General features: G+C 43.1%; 1 protein-coding gene across 2 annotated transcripts; it reads left to right on the top strand.

The window, feature by feature from the left end:
* Positions 1-248: 248 nt before the first annotated feature.
* On the top strand, positions 249-26,407 carry NAB1 (NGFI-A binding protein 1). 2 transcript variants are annotated; one of them, XM_075093929.1, is made up of 8 exons: positions 249-643; positions 5,948-6,781; positions 12,434-12,567; positions 13,590-13,641; positions 19,092-19,202; positions 21,540-21,681; positions 22,844-23,017; positions 24,143-26,407. In XM_075093929.1, exons 2-8 carry the CDS (start codon positions 5,963-5,965, stop codon positions 24,232-24,234), a joined length of 1,524 nt encoding a protein of 507 aa, XP_074950030.1. In that variant the 5' UTR covers positions 249-643; positions 5,948-5,962; the 3' UTR covers positions 24,235-26,407. The 2 variants fall into 2 exon arrangements, with proteins under 2 accessions (XP_074950030.1, XP_074950031.1); XM_075093930.1 differs by having other exon boundaries at positions 252-643; positions 22,868-23,017.
* Positions 26,408-27,875: the final 1,468 nt, after the last annotated feature.

Raw genomic sequence — 27,875 nt, 5'->3', positions numbered from 1 at the left:
CGGCAGCTCCCCCCCGCCGCGAGAGCGGAAAGTTTGCGACCGCGTTTCTCCACCGGGTCCGCCCGCCTCCTCCGGGCGGGGGCGGGGAGGGCCAGGCCCCGGTGCTGGGGGTGCGGATGCCGCCCCCGCGCGGCGGCGGCCCCCGCCAGGCGCTGCGTCACGCGGCGACCGCGCGTGGGCGGGCGGCGGAGCGCGCGCGGGATCTCCCCATGTGACCGCGCGGGAGGGGGCGGCGTGTGTGTGTGGTGTGCGGGGCGGGGGCCGGGGCCGGCGGCGGGGCGGGGGCGCCGCAGGCCGCTCCCTCCCTCCTTCCCTCCCTCCTTCCCGCTCGGCCTCCGCGCACCGGCAGGCGCGGCCGCGGCGAGGCGAGGTGTGCGGGGAGCGGAGGGGCGGCCGGGCGCCCCCCCACCCTCCCCCCCCCCACCCCGGCGGCGGCGGCGGCGGCAGCAGCGAGGCGGTGGCGGGGACCGGCTCGCCCACCCGCCCCGTCGATGGGAAAGGAGGAGCCTGGGCCGGCGGCGCGCAGGCGGGGGGGGCGCTGGCAGGAACTTCGGCGGGGCTGAGTCTGCGGCGCCGGGACGGCACCGAGGGAAGCCCCGTGCAGCCGGCGGCGGCGGCGGCGGCGGCGGCAGCCTACTGCAGAGTACGTGCGGGCCGGCGGGCCGGGGAGTGGGGGCAGTCTGGCCCCGGCCCCGCGGGGGACGGCCGGAAGGAGCGGGCGGGCCGTGCGTGGGTGATTCCCGGAGAAAACCAGCGCGGAGTGGGGGGGGATGGGGAAGGCGGGAGTGGGCGGAAAGTACAGAAACGTCCCCGCCGTGCCTGTTGCCGTGGGGGGGCGGCGGGGCGGGACGGACGGGTCGGGACCGGACGGGACGGGCGGGGGCGGCGCCCCGGCGGCGGGCCGCGCAGGGGTACCGGCGGGGGGGGCGGTGCCGTGGTACCGGCCGCAGCCCTTCCCCGGGCACTGTGGTGCCGTACCCCTCCGCGGCCTCCCGACCCGTCTCGTTCCCCCCCACGCGCGGTAGTTCACCCCCTTCTCCCGCCCCGCCGCCATCGGCGGGATGTGACAAGCTGTCCGGACCCGGTGGCCGCCGTCCGCGACGGGCTGGGCCGGGGGGCCGCCCCGCCGCGCAGCCCTTGCGGGGAAGAGTCCGAGGGGCGTCGGGGCCGCTCCTGAGGCGGGCTGCGGGCTTGCAGCCGGGGTCGCAGCCCTCCGGCGCCCTCGGCGCCCTTCCCCGGGGCCGGCCGGCATGGTGGGCGGTGGGTGACCGGGCTCGGGCGGGACGCTGGCACCGGGCGGGTGGGAGTCCTCAACTGTTCGGGCTCTTTTCTTTATCCTTCACGCGATTTCTTTTTTTTTTTTTTTTTTTTTTTCACATTGCAAGTTTCATATTAGTTGCGGCGAGATACACATCTGTATTTGAATGTGAAACTCGCTTAATAGGTTGTATTTTGGCACATCTCAGAGCTAGACAAGACTATTTAATTTGCTAAGTCTCGCTTCTGCAGCTACGTGTAATTTTCTTCTCCTGTTAAAAGTCCTTTGGAAACGCTGCAAAAATGTAATGAATATGCAAAGCAGCCAGCTCTCACATCCAAATCCGGTTTGTCTTTAGAGACTTTTCAAAACGCCCAAAGTGATCAAGATATATTATGAAATAATCACTTTTGCCTAAAATACAGGAATGTGATGTTTCACGCTTTCTCCTTGTGTGTCTTCCGAATTTAATTGGTGACAGCTCAAATATAATTCACCTGAAATAAAAATCTCCAAAAATCAGTTAGGGTTGCTCAATTGTTCTCACTTCTAGTGCAGCCTTAAAAAGCAGGAAAACTGCTAGCAAAGTCCTTGCCCCGTGCTTGCATCCCACAACTCCCAAGTTTTCCTTCTCCCGATACTTCACCCACATCCACCACCTGCTTACTGCAGCCATGTATCTTCCTGCCACCTCTGGGAAGTGCGCGGCTTTGAACTTGGACCAGGCGGAATGGGAAGGAACGGGTGTTTTCCTGTAGTTAAAGACATTGAACTGGGCTGCTGCTACTGCCGGTTGTCTTGATAGAGCAAGCTGGTTGTGGGAACAGGTTGTGATTCCTCTGCTGATTGTTTACAAATATTGAGTAGTGCTGTGTGGTGTCTCTGTGGTTTCTGTTTTCCTTTTTCCTACGAGTTGTGTTTGTGGCCAGAGTTAAGGTGACATCCAGCATTTGGAGAGGAGGGCATGGTGCATGGGGTGATAGGCGGTGGATGTGAATGAGGTAATGTGGCAACGAGAATGCATGGTAGCGGGTTGCAAAGACTGAGTGAAAAATCTGACTTGTGATTTCCTGGTTCTTCTGTGGCTGTAACAGTATGCAGCCTCGCATGTATTTTAAACAGCCTTTCTGTTACAGGGAATTTCCTAGCTTCTTTGATTGTTCTGTATGTGAAAAGGTAAAAGACAGCTGCTTATCCCTGTGTGTTCTCACACTCCTTGCTGGTATGGACGATGAGCAATGAAGGGGGAGAAGAAGCAGCTCAGCTGCCATCGCTGTGTTCATTTATTCCTGCAGACCTTCCCATGCCAGCTTGGTGTTCCCACCTTTTGCCCTGAAAGGGTTTGCAGTTGGCCATACCTAAGAAGGTGTGCTTGCTTGCTCCTAAGGCAGCAGATCGTTCTGGCTAGCATCTTAGGATTTGCCAGAGGACGTTACCAGGCTGTTATCATGACCCAGCTTTGTTTGGGATCACAGATTAGAAAGCCCAAGACTTAGAGCAGGCTGTGAAAGAGGGGTGATGAAGATAGTGCCCCAGGGTCTCACCCGAGGTGCTCTCCCTCCCTCCTCTCTGAGGAGCATACACAAGTCTCCTGGCCGTGAGCTCGACCCATGTCTTCTCGTTGCGTAACCTCTTCTCGTGCTCACCCTTTGCCCCAACAGCATGGTCCCTGCTGCCCTAAGAAATGAGAACAGCAGTAGTGGAAAGCAGTACTTGACATCTCTTAAGTGCAATTTAAAGGTCACTTGAAAGAAGTGTGGCACTGAGACTTGAGTGGGTGTGCTAAGGCTTTGCCGTAGCTGGATAGGTGAGCAGAGCCAGGCAGCAACAGTGATGCCGTGTGTCCTTTGGGTTAACGGTTTCTTCTGATTCCAGATGTGCTGCGCTGCTTTCTCAGCAAACTTTGTTTGTTGCTTGTCCTCTTCCTGAGGACGACCAGCTTACCTGCTTTCCCGGCTTTGTAGGCTGTGAGCTGAGCCGAAACAGTGGAGCCGACTGGTAATGTCTGGAAAAGCAGTGTAGCTGACAGTGTGGTGAGGGAGCCTTCCCCTCGTAAAAGTTTAGAAATACTTGGGATGTCACTGAGGTGAGTGCAGAAGGAACTTGGTTCAATGAGAGGAGAAAAGAGGTCAAAAGGAAGAGTGTTTGAAAATGTCTTTTCTGCAGAAATTGGTAGCAATCTTAAATGGAAAATTTGTGTGGCCATCTCAGGAGTTACTGTACAAAATTTGGAAAACAGAATTGGTCTTTAAAGTACAAAACAAAGGGAATTCAGTCTTGCTGTAAATGCAAATCTCAATGCAGTCTGAACTGTGGACTCGCTACTGACGCCTCCATAGTACACATTAATCCAGTTTTACCTGTCATGAGGAGATTTGTTGATAAGAAGCCTCTAGGTAAAAGCTGCTTGTGGACTGTTGCTGCTCTTCCAGCCTGTGGGCTGGAAAAATGAGCTCCATGCCTTGCCTGGAGCTCTTGGGCTGTGTACAATTTCACTGCCACTGTCCTCCCAAGATTCAATTTAGCTCTCTGCACAAAGTCCATTTATGTAGATTTATGTAGATTTTGTGCTAAGATGGATGACTTTCAGAGCTAACATGTATCCTTGGAACAGTTAGAGACGTTAATTTGTGTTACCGATGGTAGAAAGTCCACATCATTTGAAATGAGAGGGTAGGAACAGTTTACTGAAATGCCACTAGACCATAAGCTGTTAGTTTTGTTTGTCTTGTCAAAGTTTGTATGGAATGGGAGGATTTTTCTAAGAGCTTCTGTGAAGCAATGACAATTTTGAAAGTACTGAATAATGTACTGTTTAAAGGATTACCTTAAGTGATTTTCCTCATTTTCCATGTTGCTGCTCACATCTTTCAGTGTAGACAGTATTTAATTGTTTTTCTGCAATTAACTGTTATCTTTGAAGGCTAAGCTCTATTTCCAAAATATGTAGCTCTTAAATGTTTCCAGTTTCACTCTGAGTTCCAAAGTGTGCAGTTTATTAGTTCTTGAGCTCATCAGCAACTCCTTGACATGGCTGCACAGATCTGAAGGGCCATTGCTGTCCCTTCCATTTTACAAATGCAAGCATACAAAGAATGATATGTGCAGTTTCTTCCCCCCCCCCCCCCCCCCCCCGAGCTTTTCTTCCTGAAGAAATTGTTTGTAGGTATCCTGTTGCTGCCACATGCATTTTTGTAAAGTTTCTGTTGGCCTCCTAATTTTATTTTGCTCCGGTAGAGTTTAATCAAAGTCTTGTAGCAAAAGCCTGATTTTCAGATGCCTCCTGAATAGATGTTGAGTTCCATTTGTTAAATCTGTATGTTTATTTTGAGTTGCTGAAGAAAAAGTGCATATTAAAAAAAAAATGGGGGGGGGGCAAAAGTCTGTATTGTAAAACTAATTTCTGCCTCAGATTACCAGTCTCCCAACGCCCCAAAGGATACATATATTCTTTAATCGGAGTTTTGGGTGGGAGGTGGGTTGCGCGTGATTAAAATAGTTTTCCCCCCAGTGTGTGCAAATTGTTCTGTATGTGTGGATTTTTAGGTTACGACTGTGTGGTTTTAAAGTGCAATCTGATAGCAGAGCCAGAGCAGCGTTAGTAGACAAGCTCCATGTTTTAGTTCTGTTACTTTCCCAACCAACTATAAATTACATGCTTTAGACCTTATTGATTGGTGGTTTAGCTTAATACAGTAATACTGGAAATTGCCTGCTTGTAGTTGTGAAAGCCGTCGTAGAGTGAAGAGGTGTGTGTGTGTGTGTGATCTTGGAATTCTCTGAAGAGTTTATTATTTGTGGGATAACTGTGGATAACGGGTTTTATGAAGTTGGAACTTGTGCAAATGGTTTTTCTGCAGCCATAAGCATAGAATACTGCTGCAATTTGTCTGTTGGGAGCCCTTAGAGCACAATTGCTGTATTGCTGAATGGTATTTCGTGGCATAAGTACTGGTGACATGCAGGCCTGTTAGCAAATGGAATGGGCAGGTGAATTCAGAATAACATTTTTAAACTATATGTGTTGGAAACCATCGGTATTTTTGCTTTGTCTACAGATGTTGCTGCCATAATTAAGGTCAGCAGAGGCATTAGATCCTTTTTATGTGAAATGGGGAAAACTGTAGAAGCACTTGGTTCTAAAACACCATTTTACCGATCCAGCTTCATTAATTCTCTGGGGTTCTGTGAAGCACTTTTCTTCTTTGCTTTCCTTTTACAGTCCTCCACACTGCTATGGGGGGAAATAATTTGAGAATTAACTGATGAGCGGTTTTTCTTTGGAGGATCAAGCATTCAGCAATTCTTCAGAGTGTTTTGTGGTTGTTTTGGTCTGAAGATATAAAAGAGAGTCAAGTAGAAGCAGTGAGCAATATTGAATGACGTTCTTGGGAACAAACATGAAGTGGGAATGCTGAAAACAAGCTGGCTTCGTGTTTGAATCACCTTTTTTGTAGATACATCACAACTATTTGCTGACCTGTTTTTTCACAAATGTTTCCATTAAGTTAACTGGTCAAAAAATAGAGCTATTGCCCCTTTTTTCATTTCCATGTGTGCTCTTATAATGAGAGAAAGACATCCTGTCCTCTGAGTTGACAGCCTTAGGGAAGAGTGTGCGGTGGGGGGGAATGCACTTGGACATCAGCGTTCTGGTGCTCATCTTATCTCTGTTTTTACTGTTTGCAGGTTCTGTCATCCGTGATGGCGTCAGCTCTACCCAGAACCCTTGGGGAATTGCAGCTGTATCGAATACTACAAAAAGCAAATCTCTTATTCTACTTCGATGCCTTCATTCAGCAGGGTGGCGATGATGTCCAGCAGCTCTGTGAAGCAGGTGAAGAGGAGTTTTTGGAGATAATGGCTCTCGTAGGCATGGCTAGCAAGCCCCTTCATGTCCGAAGGTTGCAGAAGGCTTTGAGGGACTGGGTCACAAACCCCGGTCTTTTTAACCAGCCTCTCACCTCCTTACCGGTCAGCAGCATTCCAATATATAAGCTGCCGGAAGGGTCTCCTGCGTGGCTGGGGATATCCTGCAGCAGTTATGAAAGGAACAGCAGCACCAGAGAGCCTCACCTGAAGATTCCAAAATGTGCTGCCACGACGTGTGTGCAAAGCGTGGGCGCAAGCAAATCTGATGTGGTGGGGAACTTATCACTGCAGAGCGGCAGTGAACCGAGACTCTGGCAAGGGCACCACACCACAGAGAGCGAACATAGTCTTTCCCCGGCTGACCTCGGCTCTCCAGCTTCACCAAAGGAAAACAGTGAGACCCTGGATGCTGCTGCTGCTCTGTCAGTTGCTGAATGTGTAGAACGTATGGTTCCCTCCCTGCCCAAAAGTGACTCAAATGAAGTCAAGGAGTTACTGAAAACAAATAAGAAACTGGCAAAGATGATTGGTCACATCTTTGAGATGAGTGATGAGGACCCTCACAAAGAGGAGGAGATCAGGAAGTACAGTGCAATATATGGCAGATTTGACTCGAAAAGAAAGGATGGCAAGCATCTCACCCTCCACGAGGTAAAATACCTGAGTGACAGTTGGCTTCCTCCCCTATTCCTATGCCTTTTATGAGATGCTGTTCATGGTACGCTTCTTGTACGGGCACTTCTCACTGGGTGATAAGAGTTGTGTGTCTTACAGGAGCCGTAGGCTGTCCTGTCCTGGGCTGGAAATCTCAGGTGCAACAGAAGTACCCTTTTTTGGCTTTTTTGGGAGGGTGTGTGCATGTGTGACTTCAACTTGGTGTCATCAGATTACTCGGTCACTGGTGTGGCCTGTCAGAGGGTTTAAACAGGTTGGCACTGAAATAGCAAGCCAGTATTGCACTGAGCATGGCCCTTGGGATTCTAGGCTTTTGGCACATTTTTAAAGCAGTCCTGTCGTGCTATTCCCTTGCAGCTTTGAGAGTAGACTGGTTGTTTGGAAGATTAGTAACTAAAATTGCTTGTGTCTGGTAACAGGATCACCTGGCTTGGTTAAAACCCTCTGCTGTCTTCCCTCACCTTGAGACCTAGCTCTGTAGCTTGTGCCCTTGAGGTAAAAAGGGCTCTGCTGATGCGGTCTCTAAACCTGGTGGGATGGGATGTTTTGTGTCTGAATTGGGATGAAGCTTAATTTTACAACCTGTGGGGTTTTTTGGGCACAGTGGTCTTAAGCTGTCAAGCGACGTGCACACTGTGTGAGGAGGAAGGGAAAGGACTGTCTCCAGTATTGATGGATGGCTGTTATTTGAAGGTTTGTCCTTTTAATACCTGCGTAGCATCTGTTCCCTCTTGTCCTTAAAAGTCTGTATGGGCCTCCTTTGCTTCTCTTCTGGTATTCTTGAGGCTCACACTGCATATGTTGTAATGCAATAGGTGTGTCTGTGCGGGGAATAGTTCCCTAGCGCCAAAGTACAGTATGAGAGGAGAACAAACATTAATTCAAAGCAGTGCCAAAATGCTGTTGATATGAATGCTGCATCAGCATTTTCACGGTTAACAGTGATTGCAAAATTTCAGTTGGATTTAAAATTTGGCATGTAAGGCTTAGCTCCCAAAAGGAAAGGCAATGTTTATGTTACAGGAGTGCCAAAAAACTGTACTGGCTTTAGCCTTTTTTCGCTTCAAGGAGTAGTTTTGTAGGTGTGTGATCCGTAGCGTAAGACTAGGTTCTCTTTATGCTTCTGAGTAGAAGGGCAGAAGGAAAAAAGGCGTGTTTCTTTACATTTTTGTTTATGTATGTATATTTACAAGGCAACTGCACATCACCAGCAGTTACTTCAGTAGGGCTTTTACTACAGACTGGGGAGACACTTCTGAGGCAACTCATCAGTAGTCACCCACATTTCTACCACACAGTTTTAGCTGTGCATCTTTCACTTAGGTGCTTTGTGGCTTTATGTTGTACACTTACAATCTATGAATTCATCCAGTGTGCAAGAACAGATCTCCTCTTACTCCTCTGACCTTGTGGAAGTCCCTCCCATAACAGAACAAGTTGCGTATGAGATGAAGGCAGGGTTTGAAAGGATTAATTGTGTAGATGGCCTGTGTAAGTTGCTGCAGAGTCAGGATTTGGAGAAAGGGGGTTCTCCCCATCTGAGGATGGAGGCAGTCAAGGTGTGCAGCCGTGCGCTTTCACAGTCTCTCTCTGGGGTAGCGGCTGCAGAACATACTCTGAAGTCTGGGCAGACTTCTCATAGGATAGTTTCCCAGCATCCAGCAGTGTAATGGGAGGTGGGCGCTGGGGGCAGCTTGTGTCAGGCATGTGGTGGGCTCAGGAGTGGCTCTGTGAATCTGGAGGAGTGAATAGTGGGGTGGTGGTTGGAAGGAGCAGGGTAGTGAAGAACTGGAAGATAGGATGACTGCTCTGCCTTGTTAATTTTTTTTTTTAGTACTGCACTACAGATCTCTACTATATCACTGTAAAAGCATGTTTAAAAATGGAATGAGAGCATGGTTTGGCTTTAGGAAATATTTCTATCGCTATTATGATTTAGGGCACAAGATCAAAGGACTATGTGGTTGACTTATGCCTCACTTACGCATGTGGGGCCTCGCTGAACTTGATGGGAACTGCACACATGCAAGCAAGAAGAATTTGCTTATAATTGGGTTACTGTTTGCTTAAAGAGGCCGGATTTCACAAAGTTTTGTCCTGAACAGTTTTCTCTCCATTTCCATTTTAAAGCAGGAAATATACAAATAGGAGCAATGAGACCATTCTTTTTTTTAAAATCTGCTAAACCAGATTTTGCCTTTTGTAAACTCAACTTCAATGGATTTTTGTTTTTGATGGCTTAAACAATTTGCTGCTCAGAAGTGAGGATCTTAAACAACCAGGGAGGTAAGTTTCTGCTTGTCCAGAGACTGTTTTTCTGCACGTGTTAACACATTCCAAGGCTGTCATTCTGCCTCACAGATCAAGGTTTCTCCTTGCAGCTGGCAGTGAACAGCTGAATAAACTTCGCTGTGAATTTAAAAAACTTAAGTAGTGGTTAGCTTCTTAATGTAAAGCAGGGTGTATCTGGCTCCTCAAGCAGAGTGGAGTTGTGTGCAAATTAAACTCAAACTTGATGGAATTATTAGTGGTGAATTAGAATATTGTCAGTTTCATTATGAACACAAGAGTGTCTCAGAGGGCTTGAGCAGCCATTAGAGGCCAGTGAGAGCAGTAGGCGCTCAGCTGGTTTCGAAGTGTATGCTCTTGGTAGGATTATCTGAGTAAGGCACTGATCTAGCATAAAATCTGATGCAGAATCTTTCAAAGACGTTCCAAAACTAATAAACATACTGTCCTTAATCCATCCCATTGTCTTGGTATTACACAGCTTTTTCAAGCACAGAGAGCACTTTAAAGTTGGTCTGGAGGAGGGATGAGTATGAGGCATGCTCTTGAACTTGGTGACCCATGCATATTTGAGTCAGATTTATAATTTGCGTGTTAATATTTCAGTGCTTGTCTAGGTACCTATAAAACCGAAAAAAAAAGTCCTATCTAATAGTGTGAGAAACAGGTATAAGAAATGCAAGTCATACATTTTGTCTAGCTCAGGCTCTTCCTTTTCTTTTGCTGACTCACCAAACCAGCAGGGCTTGGTATTTAATCATGTGTTTTTTAGTGGGGGAAACTATGAACCCCATCGAATAGGAATATACCCATCCGTTTCCATATAGCCTGTATGGTTATGCGCTGCTCCATATCATTAAGTCTTCCAGCAAACAGAATCTTTCTTTTTAGGCATGCAACACTTTCTTTCTGCAGGATTATGCCTCCTGAAAAGGCAGGAAGCCGTAATGCACTTCAATTCAGTAAGTCTGGATGTGACCTGAAAGAAGAAACCAGATAAAACAAACATACATACATTTGGCTTTTCTCATATATTAGGATAAACAGCATTTGCCTACAACTACCCAAAGCATTTTCAGTCATTTCAGCTTTTTGCAACCTTTCAACACTTTGAGAGATAAAAAACCATCTCAAATTATTTTGTAAGCGTTAGCCATATTATTCATCCTCGGCAAAGTAGTAGCTATTGCTGTTACAGAAATGAATGCCTGCTTTGATGGTAATTTTTTTAATTAGTGTGGTATTAATCTTTTATTTTTGCATCCATCCCCCCCCCCCCCCCAGCTTTTTCTGAAAAGACAGACATTGTAGAACAACTGTTCTGTGTAAGGGGTAATATTTTTTAATTTTAGTACACTGTATTGTAGGAACATAGTAACCTAGGGATGTTTCACAGATTAAACCTAAACTTCCCACCTTTGTACATCTGATCTGTGTGAGATTTTTTTTGTCTGTACGGAGACTGAAGGGTCCGGTAACATATCTAGTTCGCCTGTTAATGTTTGCATGCCGATTAGCATTCAGGTGTCACAGGAAATGCCCTACTCAGATTAGAGGCTTTTATGCTAAACACAGGAAAAAATGCTTATGAAATATTAGGAACAGCAATTCTATGTTGGGTTTTACTAGAAATACTGCGCAGGCACAGGCCACTGGGAGAATCTCAGCTCTTCTGATACATGTTTTTGTTTCTTCAATGTCCCTGGAGAACAAGTGTCATCCAAATTAGGGGAAAAAAAAATACTTTGCCTTAATGCGACATCAAGCACAGCAGTGAAGGACAGCATGGTTTTGTGTTGTTCACCTCTGACAGCTTCCATCCTTCAGGGATGGAGCGTGGGGTGTTTCGGGTGAGTTGCTGGCCTCTGCAATTTAGTTCACGAGTAACGTTCTGCAGTGTGGTGGACAGAGGAGTAAAGGAGTCAGTTCCTTAGCCTTCTCCCAGGAGACACCATTTAACTGCACACCAGCCGGTCTGGCCTCAGCTTGCCTTCTGTCCACTTCCATGAAAAGGACTTCTTGTACGAGCAGTGTTTTTGGTGTCTGAGGTCATACATGTGCGGTCCTGCCCATCCTCAGCCGCGTAACCCTGTGCGCTGAACTGCAGCTGTTCTTTGCACTGCCAGATCAAGGGTTGGGGGTGGCACATCTCAATCCGTCATGAAAATGCTGATTTTGCTGTGGAAAACCTAGCTGCTTTGTAATATTCAGCAGTCTGAGACAGATAGAGAACATACTGTTGACAGTAGCAGCAAAGCAGCCATGCTCATTTGCGGGAAGCCAAGGCCATTCAAAGGAGCTTAATTTCTAGAAATGAAGAGTAGAAGAGTTGTGGGCACTTTGGAAAAAAAACGCCTGTAGTATTCTGGTGGCCTCTTGCTGTTATGCCTCGTTACAAGCGCTGGCTGTTCTTCAGATGAGGAAGAAGTAAAAATGTCTCTTCAGCCCCTGCGTACTGTGGAAGGAGCAGGGAAGCTCCTCTCCAGCATCTCAGTTTCAGTGTCTCTAGTGCTGATAATTTTGTTGTTTGTCCATACTGTTGACCATCAGCTTTTCAGACAGCAGTATTGTTAAGCTGTTAAAATTCATGACAGTATCACCACTTTCTATAAGCTTCTGAAGAGCATTGTGAAACCATTTTAAGGCTTCCCCCCCTCCCCTCCCTTTATGAAAGTATTGCCAGCAGCAGAGGCACTAGAAATGTGTCCCAGCAGGCTCAGGAAAACATCCTTGAAACAAGTTACATTTGATTCATGTCTGAAGATAGTCTTCACAAACACGAGGGTGAGAAACATAGCTAAAAAAAGTTTAATCCTTTCTTAAACCATCACCTTCTACAGAATTTATGCTGTATTCACCAGGGAAAGCCATCTGTACCCACACTGTCAGGGGTTTTGTGGTTTGTTTTTTTGGTGGTGTTTTTTTTTTTTGTCCCCACGTCCTGGGCATATTGCGTTTATAAAAATAGTATTCCCTGTAAGCCAGGCTTCAGGAGCCAAACACTGTGAATGTTCAGAGCTACTGTTTTATGCTGAGATTTAATTAATGCTGGGATGAGGCACAAGCGGTGCACATTGAGAGAGTCTTACGATAACGTTTTACTTTAAAGGACACTAAATGCATCAACTACATCTATATCTTTTCTCTTCCCAGCGGCTTACCTGGCTTAGTAAGGGTATAAATAAACTGAAGAAACCCTCCAGGGTTTAGCGTACAATTATAGGTAATTTTACTTGCAATTGAAATTTTTTATTATTTCAGACAAATAGATACTTTTACAAGCACAACGGGTGAAAGTATGCAAAATCATGAATCCCTGTTTTTGTGTTTAATTTCCAGCTAACAGTTAATGAAGCAGCCGCTCAGCTGTGCGTAAAAGATAACGCGTTGCTGACCAGGAGAGATGAACTCTTCGCACTAGCTCGGCAAATCTCTCGAGAGGTTACATACAAGTATACTTACAGGACTACCAAGTAAGGTTTTAATTAACTCAAAGGACCTTTACTTTCAGGGAAATGATTAGTCTGATAGCATTTCCTTTGAAGCACTAAAGACACTTTCTTCTTGCTCTTTAGTCAGCAAAGTGCTCTTCTGAGGTTGGGTAGGAAAATCCTATTTAAGATGTGAAGCTTTCAAACTGCTAAGATTTAGCTGTCTTGAACTACCTTTTTACTTGCTCTCTACTTTTCCAGATTTAGTGATTGATGATAGTTCACATTGAGAGGCATATGAGAGGCTGGCATTTCAAGAATTTGAGGCATTTGTGTATTTCAAGGTTAATGTAAATAGGCAGAATAGCCAAAGCTGCTTATTGTATCAGTTGGTTTTTTTTTCATATACAGATTTGGCTCGTTAGTTTCCAGGGAATTAAAAAGATAAGGTCACAGGGAGTGGCTTACAAACTTGCTTTAAAGGAACTGAAGCCGAGTCCTAATTTCAGTTGTTGCTGTTCTGTTAAATGAACTGCTGTTATTAAACAGTAACAAAGGTTTAACAGCTTGTAAGTACAATTAAAATTTTAGAATTAATAATATGATTGATAATGTTGATACCTTCTATATATTGTTTTTAAATGTTAACTCCCTCGTGTAATGCAATATCCTTTCAAAATACGTTTTCCCACACTTCTAGGATCTTTTTACGGTTTTCCTTCGCTCCCCTTTCTTCCATAGTGATTAATGTAAATATACGTCCATTCTGGATAAGCAATACCACAGACATTTCTGTAATTCTCTGTGCCCAGGTAGCTTTCTTTTCCATTCAGAAGAAGAGTGTATGAGTCTCTTGACATTTTTGAAAACAACACAAGGTGCTTGTGTTCCTTTATACTTGAGTGATATTGACTGCCATGTCCAAGTGAATTGGAGGATTTTTCTGTGCATCTCACTTGTTCTTGCATGATTTTTTTTCTTCGTTGACTCTGTTTTTCATTATTTTTTCTGACGGTCAGGGTTAATGTGCTGTTTACTGATAGTGCATGTGTCTTCTCTTCTAGATCTAAATGTGGAGAAAGGGATGAGCTGTCACCAAAGAGAATCAAAATAGAGGTACAGTATTGTGACTCCTGAATTTGACCTATGCATGCTAAAATTTGCTTTTGTTTTGAAGGGATCTGTCGTAAGGAAATTTGTCAGAAAAACATTTGACAGAGTTGATGGGTGTGAGAGAAAGGGGGGAAGAACATCACCACTGTCTCTGCAAATGTAAATGCTTGAGGGAGAAACCTGTAGGAGCAGGGGTAAAGAGCAGGATTTGCTTAACAGTAAAGTTACTCTCACTGTTTTGCACTCTGAGTGAGTAGGAGGGGGAGGAATGGGCCTGACTGACTTCCTGTGGTGGAATAAGCTCAAGTGCTATAGGAAATATCTCCCCATAGGGCCTCCTGCTTTTAAGTCAGTGTGAGGTGGGGTTTGCTTAATTCACTTGAGTCAGCTTTTGATCATGTCCAGAATTCAGAGTTCTGGGGAAGGACTGGTGGCAAAATACTAGCCATCTCTGACTACGCCACAAATGATTGTACCTGTAGATACTAATTTACAGTCTTTGTAATTAGTTTTCTGTAAAAAGCACGTGTATATGGCTGATGTATACACCTGCACAGATATTGTGTAGGGAGATGCTGAGACTTGCTCCTGCACTCCTACTGAGAAATATATATATTAGTTTACCTTTTTCGTCAGTTACCGCTGCTGGAAAGTAAATTTGAGGCCTTTTTAAAAAAAGCCCCTATGTATCCCAGTATACCTCATAAGTATAACAGATCTTCCTTTTTAATTTATTTTTTAAACAAATTACTGTTTCACTGTTACGTGGGTATCTAATTCATCCTTAGCGTTGTGTGTTTTTTGTATTGTGCTGCCTACCCCAAAAGGTGTAGGTTAAACGTGCATTAGAATGTAAGCTAGGCCTGAGCTAGATTTGTACGTGACACAGATATGCAATGTATTCTTAACGGTAGAGGAAAGTTGCAGCATATTCTGGAATGCGTTTCTCATATGTAACTCATTTTGTGATGCACTGTATGTAAGGCTTTCATTTTTTTTTCAGTAGTGCCATGCTGCAAAGGCTTTTCCTTGTGAGGCAACCCCTGGTGAGAGGTGTTAGTTTTGAAAAGGCAGTTATGAATAGATATAGAAGACTTACTCTTGTTTATTTATTAAGTTCCATCAGTCTGTGTACAGTTGTAGCTTGAGTTTACATGATACAAAACATACATGTGCATTGAGGCTTTACTCATGTCATTTACATGGTGTTAGGATTTGCTTTGACCTGTGCTTGCTTGTTCTTCAATCCACAAAAAAGAGCAGGGAAAAGCTGCATTAAATGACTATCCACTTTCAGAATGATCTGCCTTGACCAGCATGTTGCAGGGTGGTTGCTTGAGTCTCCCCTCTTTTGTCCAGTCTAGTCAGAATTTAGAAGAGCTGGTGGGAGCTGCCACTCCTGTGCTTGAAATAGTATTTCATTGACTATTAGATTTCAGCATTAGGAAGTTTTTCCTTCATTCAGTAATAATTAATGATGAGCAAGTATCTAAAATGACACACTGTAAGGGAGGTGCTTTATTTCCCAGAAGATCTTCATTGAAAGAAAAAGTAGAATTAAAATCCTGAAAAATACAGGTTGAAACTTTAGGCTTTTTGGAGAGCAGGAAATTTGGACAGCTTTAGGGGATGTGCAGGCTCTTATTTTCTGCATGGTGAAATCTTAAGAGTCTGGAAGGCCTGCTTTCTTTAGACGCTTCAGTAATTCTGAGAAAGGATGTTTACTTGATTTTCTTTTTATTTAAAATTACCAGTCGTATTTTTAAATGCTTGTGAAAATTTCATGTCCTAACTGTACAAATTACTATTTCAGAAATAGGACATTTTTCCAAAATAAGAAAGTGAAAGTTAAACTAAATGAAATTATCTTTCATTTGATAGCATAGCATTATTAATTATGACATGACCAGTGTTGTTATCAGCATAAATGTCTTTACTCCTTAGAAGACTCCCAAACTTGCAAGGGAGAAACCATTACTTTAGTTCTGAGGTACACTGTAAATCCTGTACTTTTCTTGAAATAAATTAAAAGATGCAGTATTACACAGTAGAACACTTCTATATGTGGTGTTTTGGGTTCTTGGGGCTTGCATTTTAGGGGAAAAAAGGTCCTTTTTTAGGGATTATGTTAGGGATTATGGGGGGGTTGTTTGTTTTTAGAAAGGTTGATGTAAAAATGAAAATGGTAGCAAATGATGCAGATTTTTCCTTCTGTATAAGAATTCCTTATCCTGTTTTTAAAGTTGTAATGCTTCATTGTGGCTCTATTAGGTTGCTGTAATGCTAGTATCATGCAGAGGATCTGAACATGGGTCATTTTTTTGTTGCTGTTGTAACTAGCTCTGGGGTTTTTGTGTGTTTTGTGTGGGTTTTTTTTTTGTAAAGGTCATTTTGCCTTTCTGTTTTAAGGCTGAACTCTGTGTTTTGATTCACCATTCCTTAACCCATTAGTCATTAATGTCTCCGCAAAGCATGGTCTAAAATACTAGCGCTTGAATTTGGAAAGACTTTGCACCCTGTTTGCATAGTGTAAAAGATTACTTAAAGATGAGTTAATTTCCTGAAATATAATAACACTTCAAAAAACCTCCAGAGAGACTCTGAAGGTCATCCTTGAGCAGAGCTAGCAGAGCTGTGTGTGCAAGCTGCTGCAACACTGCCGGGTTAGAGCCACCATTGTAAATTTATCCTCTTCATGAATATGAAACTCGCACAAGCATTACAAAGAAACAATATGCCATGAATTACATCAAATTACCTGTAAAAGCCTTTCTCTTCCCCTGCGAGCTCTCCCCCTTATTTGTAGAGTGGGTGGGCGAGCTTGTGGGAGTGCAGTGTAGAGAGGAGAAGGGAAAAAATTCCAGGCAGATGACAGACTAAAGGTGTGGAGGGAGTGAAAAAGGGAATGGAGTGAATTGGGATTTGGAATCAGATTATTAAAAAGGCGTTGTAGTTCCTAAATCTGCTCTGGACAAAAAGCCAGACAGGCAAACAGGGATGGTAACACTGCATTCTCCAGCAGAGCAAGGATCTCTCCTGCCTAGGTGTCGTGGGGCAGGGGCACCCCTTATTTATGTCATCTTCCATGACTCAGTACCAGCACCGCTCAAAGCTATGAGCTGTTGTGGCACCAGCTTAGAAAGCAAAACAAGTCACAGGTATATCACGCAGAAGTCATGGAGGGAGAGGCTACTCATTGCTGCTGCTGCTCTCCATGGGGCTGACGACGTTCCCCTTCGGAGTCAGCGTGAACAGCCAAGAGAGCAAAGAAAGAGGGTTTTAAAAATATTCTTGCTGTCAGTGGTATAAAGGAATTGTTCTGTGTGTCAGTGTCTCCGTTCAGCTGAACGAGGGGGGTGGGGAGAGCTTGCAAAAGCTAGTTTCACAAAGCTTGGTGGGAGTCAGGGCACAGGCAGGAAGACCTGAGCGGGGGCTGTGAGGAAGCGCCTTCCCTTGGTGCTGGTATAGGTGGAGCGAGAGGAGAGAAAAGGCCCAACTCCACCTTTGCTGAGAAGGTTGAAAAGAAAACCAGTCGAAGTGTGGGATTTGTGTTTTTCATGAAAACAGCAAAAGCAGTAGAAGCTACTGTTTGCATTGGAAAAATGTCATTAGAGGGAGCGAAAAAGCACATGTGGGACTGAGAACATCTGCTGCACGAAGGCGCTTGAAAAATAACTGAGCAGCAGCACGGCAAAACAAAAATGCTGTACTGCATGCAGCAGGCCCCCCTGACCACAGAGGGAAGAGGAACCACCAGGCATTCGTGGTACAGAGCAGGTCATTGCCTGGCCCAGCCTGCTCATCGTCAGCCCTTAGCGATGGGGCTGCGAGGGATGGGCTCCAGGAAGGTGATCCAGAACTGCATCGTCATCCCAGAGTTATCTGTATGACTGGCAGGTGGCAGTCATAGCAGTGGGCAGCCAGCCCCATGTTTGGGAAGCAGCTTTTGGTTTTGTATTGGCAAGTTATCACAGATACGTTAGAGCCATGTTACCTGTTCCGTTGCAAAAATAGGATCCTGAGTGGTAGGGTGTTGTGTATTCAGTTTCTCATTTTCCTACACGTAATTGTTCTCTCCCAAACAAATTCAGGTCTAACTATGAAAATGGTCAGGGCTCATGGAAATGCACTGCTAAGCCTTTGTTTCTAGAGGATGAGGTTTCGTGGCAATTTACCCGGTTACAAAATTTGGCATACCTATCATGTTTATTTTTTCCCTGGGGCAGTGTGTTGGGTGGATAAAAGCAATATGCAGTGTTCAGACAGGTGGTTTGGTTTGGTGTCCCCCCCCCCAAGTATAAGGAATAGCTTTAGTGGCATTAGGTTGCACTGAGGGTCTAGCCAGCTGATGTGGGTCTGTCCACCGCTCTGCAAGTCAGTGGGCAGCCTGCCAATGGCACGGACCTTGTAGTCCTTCCCCTGTGGTTTTTCTGAAAGTTGGCTTTTCTTGTTCTTGGGCAGTAACCCATTTCTCCAGCTATTGTCAAAAATGTTATTGTTTACATGCATGTGCCTCTAGAATCCACAAGGAAAATATACCTAATTTGGTATACTTTTGATACCTGTGTCTACAGATCCTCAGTGACAGATGTCACTGTTTTCTGGTTTGGGTCTGTCTTAAGATCTCTAGCTTCCTCTCACATTTTAACAGTCACCTTATACTGTGCTTCTGTAAATATTTCTGGATGTTCCTCTATTTCACATGAGCTTTCCTGTTATAATGCTGAGCAGGGTAAATTTCTCATCTTGAACCTTTGCTTCGATGATTAATTTATTTTAATGGGGTTTGGCAGGCTTTCACAGGAACTTTATTTGCTTTATTGGTACATATGCAAGCTGCAAAAGAGACTTGCATGTCATAAGCATTTGAGACTGAAAGAATTATTGAATCATGATTTCCCATAGTATATGAAGTCTTTGCTACCCTACTTTTAAAATGGTGATATTTAATTTTGTGATACTAGTATAGGTTTTGTGTGAAATAAGTTGCATTTTGGGAGGCTTTGCTCAGTTTCTGAAGGTTAGTATATCCAGCTGCTGTGCCTTATTCTTGACTAGATATAAACTTGATCTCTTAAGAATCTCCAAAGCTGCTGTATGTAACGAGTGACAGAAACATAGGCCTAAATCTGCCTGGCAAGGCTGAATGTGAACTAGTTTAATGTCAGTGAAAACAGCAGTCTGGATTCACCTGAAACTGTGAGAGATGAAATATGATTGTCTGTGTATGCCATTTTAGATGTATAGGAGCTGTAGAGGGACTGTGTGTGTTTTATGCACAAATTTAAATGAAGTGGCTAGCACGAGCGTGTAAATTGCAGTCCAGAATTTTCACAGAAGTTCAGGAATGTGGTGGGTTTGGGTTTTTTTTCCCCTTCTGAGTGCACAGAGAGCGTGCAGAAAAATCAATAATATGTCCCTCTTGGTGTTTGGTTTCTTCTTATGCTCCATAGGATGGTTATCCTGATTTCCAGGATGCAGTCCAGACGCTCTATCAGCAAGACAAAATGCCACTTGCTTTGGCTAAAGGAAAGAGTGAAGACTCAACAGCTCTTAATTCTCAGGTAAACCAACTACACCACACTGAATAATACAGGATCTGTCTTTGTACATTGATTTTTTTTGATGTATTGTTTTGATGACTAAAGTAATTACCACCAATTTTCAAAGGCTACCTAGCTTAGCTGTGATTGCATCACTCGTAATTTGGGTTTACCTTCTGAAACTGTTCTGGCACAGTGCTACAGCTTCACCCTTGTTAGTTCCAAGGAGGCAAGACCTAGTGTAGTAGGCTTGAAAATACATGATTGCCTGTTGGGAGCAAGTAGGGTACTACTGGTACAGTACGTGCTGTGTTACTTGTGCTATTAGCTATAAATGGAAAGTTCAAGTTACTGAGTCTAGAGGAATAGAGTAGGCAGTCTTGGAGTCCTCAGTTCTGACATTTCTTGTAAGAAGAAAGGCCAGTATATTTAGGAAATAGTGAACCTCTGGATCCGAGAGGAAGAATTTGCCTTTCTAAATAGCATGTAGCCTTGTGGAAGTGCAGTGTTTTCGAATATCCAGAAAGCTTTTTATAAATGAAGGCAGGTTTCAGATTCTTTCTTTATCTTTTCTGCAGCGTATCCCAGCCTTGAGGCAAAATACACATCTCCTACTGCCAGTTGTTGCCAAGGAGGGATTTCATGCGAAGTTACAACAAATTTATTTTGTATAGCTGATTTGGGCAAATGTAATCACTGAATTTTCACGTAAGATTACATTTAGGAGTTACGCTCCTGTGTTTTGAGACTAGATGTGTTACCCTGTCTTTTACCACCTTCTATTGCAAAATAATGTACAGTCATAAAATCTGTTCATTGTGATACATGAAAAAGCAATTATGCTACATGTTCTGATGTCACATAATGATTAAATGAACTTGATTTTTGCAAGCTTATTTTCATCTTGTACATGCTTTAAAGTTTTCATTGGTCTCTGCTACTAACAATGGGCTAGAGATTTATTTTACGCTTAAAATGTATCTACAACTCTGCAGGTTTTTCTGTGGTGATCAGAAGCATCATTGCAGTTTAAAATTCTGGTTTTATCCCAGTTAAAAACAAAAATGGCATGAGTGAGAAATGTTCTATTTCTTTTAAAAATAATTTTAGAGTTCAAAAGGTGTAACAGGAGTGGCAGAATAGCAAAGTTAAAGCACACTTGAAAGTAAACTATTTGAAAATAGTTTCTTCTTTTACCTACCTTCCAAGATCAAGCTTGAGCTATCAGTGTCTTCTGCAGAACCTGATGAGCTCTAAGCCAGAGTAAGTAAATATTTGTCATGTCATTACCCTGCTGTCAGGGTCATCTCTGTGCTGGACAAGCTCAGATTTATGCTGGTCTGTTATGTTGTCATTGTATATGTAAATTGTTGAACTATGCTGAGTAAGCAGAGTTTTGTGGGAAGTCAGGGTTTTCGTCATCTCCCAAGAAAACTTAAGTGCTCTGCAATTAATAGGCCTCTGTACCAGATGAAACAATTATAGCATTACCTGAAAGAGAAATGAAATTTTTCCTATCAGTTGTAGATGTTAAGCTTGTACGGTTTCTGTTCTTATGTTCATTGTGGCTCTTCTCAATCAACTTTCTTGACTTGTGATTTTCTTTTTATTTTTGCAAGATGCTTATTTACATTCTCAAGAGCAAGATTATATTGAAAGTTAGAATTCTCTTGGCATTAAAGTCAATGACAAACATTCAGACGCCATTTCCTCCCACGTTGCACTGCATTGTTTAGTTTCACTCTCTAGAGGTGTATAGGTCTTGTTCTTCTTCTAGACAGACATTTCACACCTTTATCCCCCACAAACATACTGTCATCCTACACTTTCAGAATGGCAGATTTTTAAGCTTGTGTAGTGCTGTTTCCTAAAATAAAGATTCCAAGATGTCTGGTGAAATCTTGGCATAAGTTTTTAGCAGATGTTGCCATTGCTCTTGGAATACTTTGTGAAGACATACGTTTGAATAGAGCTAACTGGATAATTAAGACATTATTTTTTGCTTTTCTTGAGATTCTCTTCACGTAACCTGCAGTCCTAAAGTGCAGAAAGTGCTTTTTGTGCGTTTTCGAAGAACAGAGTTTAACGTTGCCTTTCTGCATGGATGAACTACAGCAGCTTGCATTTTAAGTATTCTTGAGTGACTCAGATGTACAGTATGAAAATCTACATGGATGCAAAAATATTTTGTTTGCTTGGTAGTTTTGAAGAAACTGTAAAGTACACATCTGTACATATGAGTCAACAAAAACCTTTATCTAGGCTGTTAGTCTTATCTGATATTGGTTTCTTCCCTGTGTTTTGCCTCGCTATATGTATGTGTATATATATAGAATTTTTTTTTTGCTTTATTTGCAGTCAGAAAAGGTGATGGCAAAACAGATGGAGTTTCTTTGCAACCAGGCTGCATTAGAGAGACGTCTTTCCACAGGGTGTTACAGACAGAACTCAGAGGAGCACAGCCCCAATGGCATGTCATTAGATAATGCTGATGGACAAGGTATGGTAGCTTCCAGGCATGGCGTTGCTGCCAGCAAATACATCTGGTGTTATGCAACCTTTCGTCAGTGGTATTATTTATCTAGTATAGAACACTGAGCACCTAATGGACGGGACAAGATTTCTGCCCTGAAGTGTTTACAGTCTAAATAATGCAATCAGATATACAGTCATGTTCTGCTCTCTTGCTCTAATGTATTTGGGCAAACTGCTTTCCCTAAGGATAATGTGGGGAGGGAAGAAGGTAGGGTGCACTGCTATGACTGAGGGCAGAACGTGGCTCTAGCTTCATCCCAAGTTCTGAAAATAAAGCAGAATGTTGCACTTAATTTGTGTTCTTGCTTGGTAGAAATCAAAAGTAAAGCAGATAATGTAGTTGGTACCCTTTTTTGTTTACCTGTTTGTGCAGCCTAGGAACAAAACCTGAGGAGCTTGGCTTAGAACTAAGCAGATTCTAATGATGTTCTTAGTAGCTTGTTATTCTTCAAAAAGCTTACAGCTTTATGGTTCTCTCTTTGATTTACCAACTGGCTATTCCTTAGCTTGAATTAATTTTAGGAGTGTTTGTTTTGTTCGAGTGCTTTCTGTTTGGATTTCTTTTTTTACTGTTGTGAAATGAGACAAAATGTTATAAACACAAAAAATACAACCAGAAGTTCTTCTATCTGGTTTTTAAGAGCTACTTTGTTTGGGGAGGGAACAGAAGCGGTAGAGGGAGAAACTAAGGGAATCGATATAAGTAAGCGTTAAAACATAAGTTTTTGCGTGTATTGGTCAAGCGATGCCGTACACAAGTATACAGGAAGAATTAGGCGTGTGGATCCACCTCTGCTTCACAGTGAAAGCTTCGCTACACCATTTATCCATTGTGCAGGAGGAGTGGGAAGTTCTAGGATCTCAAAGGGGGTTTTGAGCAGAATTAAGGGAGACTTTTTAGCGTGGGGGAACATGACGGGACAGGACACAGGACAGGGGTCTGGCTGAGTATCCCTTTCTAACAGTGCCTGTGGAATAGTCTGCGAAGTGGCATATTTACATAAGCCTTGTTTTGCTAGAAATCTTCCCTGAGCAGCCAGAATTTAGGATGCACTTCTGCTGATAGAATTAGTATGTCTTTGAGTCACTACCTGTATTTTAATATTGCTTTGCTTTTAATGCATCAGTGTTTCACTGTGAACAACTTCCAGGTGAAAGACCGCTGAATCTCCGAATGTCAAACCTGCCAAGTAGACAGTTGCAGCACATTTCACTTGATGGAGAGCAGCATGTTGGAAAACCTCTGTGCAGTGATTTGATCCGCCTTTACCCCAGTGGTGAGGCAAAGTCCCAGTCCTCAGGTTAGTGCTGTCCGTTTTAAATTACCCAGCATTTCTTACAAAGCCTGTGATGAACTTAATAACAGATGATGTCTCTGAGTGAAGAAGCGAGTAGCTCAGCCTGGCATGCCTTCTGTGTAACCTAATCAAGGCTTTGGACAAAACTTCAAGAGGAGTGTTACTTGCTAATCTAGAATCAGATTGAGGAGTATTTGGGAAAAGCTTAGAGGATGTAGTAACTAGGTTCAGATAAACAAGTTCTGGCATGTGTCTGTCCTCGGAGAGCGGTATTCACCCAAACTGCTGTTGTTACATACTTACGTTGCTGTCACTGTAATGCAGTTTTATTATAACATGGCTTCACTTTGTATAAAGGAATCAGACTTTTTCTATAAAAAGACTTTTTTATTCTGAGAACCTAGCACTGTATTTGTACTGTGAACCAAATAGTGCAGTACATCTTTTGAACTGGGTTTCCCATTCACTGACTCTTGCTCACTGGCAATCTTGTAATTTACCTCTGGCACTGGGAGAAACGCATTCTAAGTTTTGATAGAAGACAGCAAGAATCCGTTGTGAAATCTATATGGGTGGTTTTGGTTTAATACTCGGCGCACTGAGATAAAGCCAGGAATTCTTGAGACTCTTGCAACTTTAGGAATCATAACAAAATCCCACCTGAGTTTGGAAGATGCAATGGGAAAGAGGTTATTTGAAAGACAAGATGCAAAAGTAGTTCTTTTGAAGGCTGGGCAGAATCTTCCATCTTCTACTTTGGTATATTGCAATCTTAGCTCACCCTTTTTGCCATTTGTCCCAATCCCAGTGATATTCACTTAGTGAAATTTCTAGTTAGGGATTTTTACCAGTTCCCTTTCAAAATGCAAGTGAAGAGTGCAGCTCCACTAAGTCCTGCTCCCAGAGCGAATTGAAGTAAATCTGTGGTGATTGCTGTTGTCATCACTGCAGTGTAACTGAGGTGGTTCCAACACAGCTGTGTTAAAGCCCAGTAGGAGGAGGCAGAATTTATTGCTTCAACTGTTAGTATCCATATGATTCATGGACCTTTTTTTTGAACTAAGAACATAGTATATTTGTTCACAGGCAGTGTTTTTAACATCTCTTTTTCTTTCTTTCTTAATGCAGAAGGCCTTGGTATTTTAAAGGATTTTCCTCATTCGGCTTTTAACAACATAGAAAGGAAGGTCATAAAAACAGAACCTGAAGACACAAGATAGTCATTCTGCTCTGGAAAACGGTATCATAGTAAAGAATGAAACTTCACAAGAGAAAAAAAACCAGCCTTAATAACCAGTGTTGCCTCATTCAAATAAGAGATTTCAATAGCCAAAGCCTAAGAACTGGTACAGTAATCTGTGGAAACAGGAAAGCAAGAGACACTGCAAACTAAAACAGTAATACAGGTGGATAAACATTCCTGTAAAAGTGGTTTTATAACGTGGGAAGAGTCACAAGTTAATATTGTGGGTCTTCATTATTTAAGAATGTATTATGTATTTGTATAACTTATCAAAGTAAATCTAGATGTCGGGACGTGTATTGAGTCCAGTAGATGTGGCTACAGTTCATTTTACTTGAAATTTCAATGTCTACTTTAAGTGTACCTAGCGTAGATATGGTTGTTAAACATTTGAATTAAAAATCCTTGGACAATTAGGAATGCGAACCTTGTGACACAATTAACAGCAAGTTTGCAAAAATATTTGTAGAAAAAAAGGAAAATGCATAAAATATTTCATGGTTTAAAATGTTATGTGGATATAGCATTTGATAGACCTAGACCCTGATTCTGTATTATAGCGGACATACTTGACACTTAACTCTCGTTACATCACTTTCAATGGTTTCAGCAGCCTTTGTGTAACACACTCACAGCATAATACCTACCTACAGTTCAGGAGCGTAGAAAATGCCAGTTAGAGTATGGAAGAGTCCATATGATAGGCTACCATTTCATTGGGAAAAACTGGTTTGATACACTGTAAAGTTACTAAAATCTCATTTGGTAGGAAACCCGAGAGACCAAGTAGCATAGGCAGGGCTGCAAAAATTGTGATTCAGACCATTATAACTTTTTGGACTCCTGCGGATCTTTGGAGGAAAAAAAAAAAGCATCCTAGGTGTGGCAAAGATGAAATATGATGCAGGATTAATGCATCAGTGTAAAAGGGTGCACTTGATATCCAGAAACCATAAGATCTTTTGGAGGAGAGAGACAAGGAGTTGCGTCTTTAGCATGTGACTCCTTATTAAGTGCTGTCCAGCCCACATGATTCTATGAATATACCGTATACTGCATACAGTATGCCAATACGTTTCTTTATATCTGTGATTAATTAACATCTGTATTCTTTATTTATTTTGACAGTTTTTATTTTTTGTACATTTTCACTTTTGCAGATGTCATTTTATCTAAGGAGAAATAGTCGGCGTATAACTTTGGAATTTACCATGGTGTGTTTGTGTGCATCCATTTTCCCTCTGCGCAGCTCCCTCAATAAGAGTTGCGTTCCTGCAGTCAAAACAGTTATATGCCTCAGTTTCTGAATACAGTTTTTGCCTACAGTGTGTTCTGGAGGGGAAGGGGAGGGCGGAAGAAAGTAAGTTGCCGTGCCAGTGGGTAAACTTCCATATTCAGGTGTGCACTTCACGTCTGCAGTTCGCTCTGTGTCATAGATGTGTATTAACGATTCAGTCACAGTCTATGTTGTACTGAAATGGTCAGCAAAATGTGAGCTGAAATGTCTACACTGCAGTCTCTTATCACTGTAAACATATCTAATTATTTTATCACTTTTGATTTGTGGAACAAAGCTTTATAGTAGAAACACCAGTAAACAACTTTTTTATACTATTAAAATGTTTGTTTTTTTTAAAAAAATGTTTCTTGAACTGTATGGTACTGTTTCACTTACTGAAGTATCTTACTTTAAGCAACGGAGTTTGCAGCTTTGCTGTTAGAAATAAGAGATTGAATGTGTAGTTATATTTCCTCTTTCCTGTTGTGTGAGCTAGTAATACGGATAAGATATTTCTTCAGTTTGTAACGTTAGCCGGTGCCCTGGTTAGTATCTGAGTAGCTTTCATGAGACGTGTATGGAACTTGTTAAAGGACAGCTTAAGGTTTGAACTGTACAGCTCAAGTGATAGAAGGTACCAAGCAACAAGACTTTAGCGATGCAGGAAATGTTCTGGCTTTTCAACATCTGGCATGATCAAAAGTTGTGTGTGGATCACGGAAGAAGCTCTTAAGCTTGCTGGTCTCTTCAATTAAAGTGAGAGGAAGGAAAAAGAACTTGCTAAGCAGCACGCTGTTTCAGTTGAGTCCAGAATTTATTTTGTAAACACTAATGTATTAAATTTGCTATAAATTAAAGTATATAACAGTTATATTTTTGAGTTGTAAATACAGTACTTTGTGTCCTGACCAGTTGGTTATCATCAGAATGATATTTCAGTTTCTAGTCCAACGGACCATTTCAGTCTCAATAAGCTGGAAGCAATTTTTTTACTGTTTTTTTGTTTGGTTGGTTGTTTTTGTTTTGTTTTTTTTTTAATCTGGGGGGAGGTGGGAGGTACATTCCAAGATTGCACATACACTTTGTAGTAGCAAGTATTCAAGCATTGGTCTTTCCATGACAAAGGTCTTGGTGGACTGCAATTTGGCTAGCCTCTGGAGTTGCAGGTGAAGGCTTGCCCTCATCTACTCTTGAAGGGTTGCTAGATTCAGGGTACTCTGGATCAAAGGCCAGCCCCGCAACTGATGCCTGTTCTTATTCACATGTTTATATTGTTGCTTACAAAATAAAACTCACCGTGAGAACTCTTTTGTTTCCCCAGGGTTTTTCCTTTTTTTTTTTTTTTTTTTTCCTTTATTGTGTTTTCTGAAAGGAGATGTTAATTTTCTGGGGATAGGGGAGGAGGGAGTAGCTTGCACTGCAGCTCTTGCTGGAGGAAGCCTTTTCCTGCTCTTGTGGCTGAATCCTTATTTATGGGTGGCCTTCTTACCTGCGCACCTGTAGGGCTTCAGGGGGCCAAGGCAAAGAGGGAGAAGCTAAAACCCAGGAAGGGTCTGCAGCATGGCAGTCTTATTTAATGCCCTCTCTTCCTCCTGCACTCTTGCTTCTATGGGTGCCTATATTTGCAGAAGAATGCAAACAGAGCAGATCTGCTGGGAGGTGATACTAGGCAATTGGAAATGGTCTTTGGGAATTGAGGAGACAAAGCAGCCCTGCCCAGCCATGTGGCTGCCCTCTGCAGTTTTCTTGGTGAGCCACTGATGGTCCACAGCTAAAGCATCGTTGAAGGACAGAAACTAAATGGGAGATGAGGTATAAAAAGGGAAGAGAAAGAGACCAGGGAGCAAAAATATCAAAGAGAAGCTGGGTGGAATCCCGCCAAAGGCCTTCAGAAGCATCCGGGTTGCTGAGATGGCACAGAAGTCAGGTGTGATTCAAAGCAGAGGGGAAAATCCACTCAGCCTGGTGGGGTCAGAGCAGGGTGCAACCCCCCTGCCTTCTCCCAGCCAAGAGGACATTAAATGTGGGAAATTGGAGCCAACGGCGTAATGTTTGCCAGTTTTTGTCTGCACTTTCAGTGTGATCTTGCCCTGTTCTGGGAGAGGAAATAGGGTGAGGAAGGGAGGAGCCTAGTCACTGTTGTCTTGAAGGTGCAAGGATGGGACAGAACATGACACAAGTTATTGATTTTCCAGACTGCACACAAGTATAATTGGGAAACCTTTAGATATTTATTTTTAACTTGATCTGGGCTGAGCAGCGACTGGCTGAAGTTCAATAAAAACACCATGATGCTGGACAGGCACAGTCCTACCACAGCCTACAGGCTTATGTCAGGC

This window comes from Phalacrocorax aristotelis, chromosome 5 (assembly GCF_949628215.1).
Source record: "Phalacrocorax aristotelis chromosome 5, bGulAri2.1, whole genome shotgun sequence".
Taxonomy (NCBI): Eukaryota; Metazoa; Chordata; class Aves; order Suliformes; family Phalacrocoracidae; genus Phalacrocorax; species Phalacrocorax aristotelis.
This window is presented reverse-complemented; position numbering and strand designations above follow the sequence as displayed.

Excerpts from the sequence above, each read along its gene's own strand:
- NAB1 (XM_075093929.1), top strand. The coding sequence starts at position 5,963 with ATGGCGTCAGCTCTACCCAGAACCCTTGGGGAATTGCAGCTGTATCGA. Across the intron at positions 21,682-22,843 it reads AGATAATGCTGATGGACAAG|TGTTTCACTGTGAACAACTT; the intron begins GTATGGTAGCTT and ends TTAATGCATCAG. Across the intron at positions 23,018-24,142 it reads GGCAAAGTCCCAGTCCTCAG|AAGGCCTTGGTATTTTAAAG; the intron begins GTTAGTGCTGTC and ends TTCTTAATGCAG.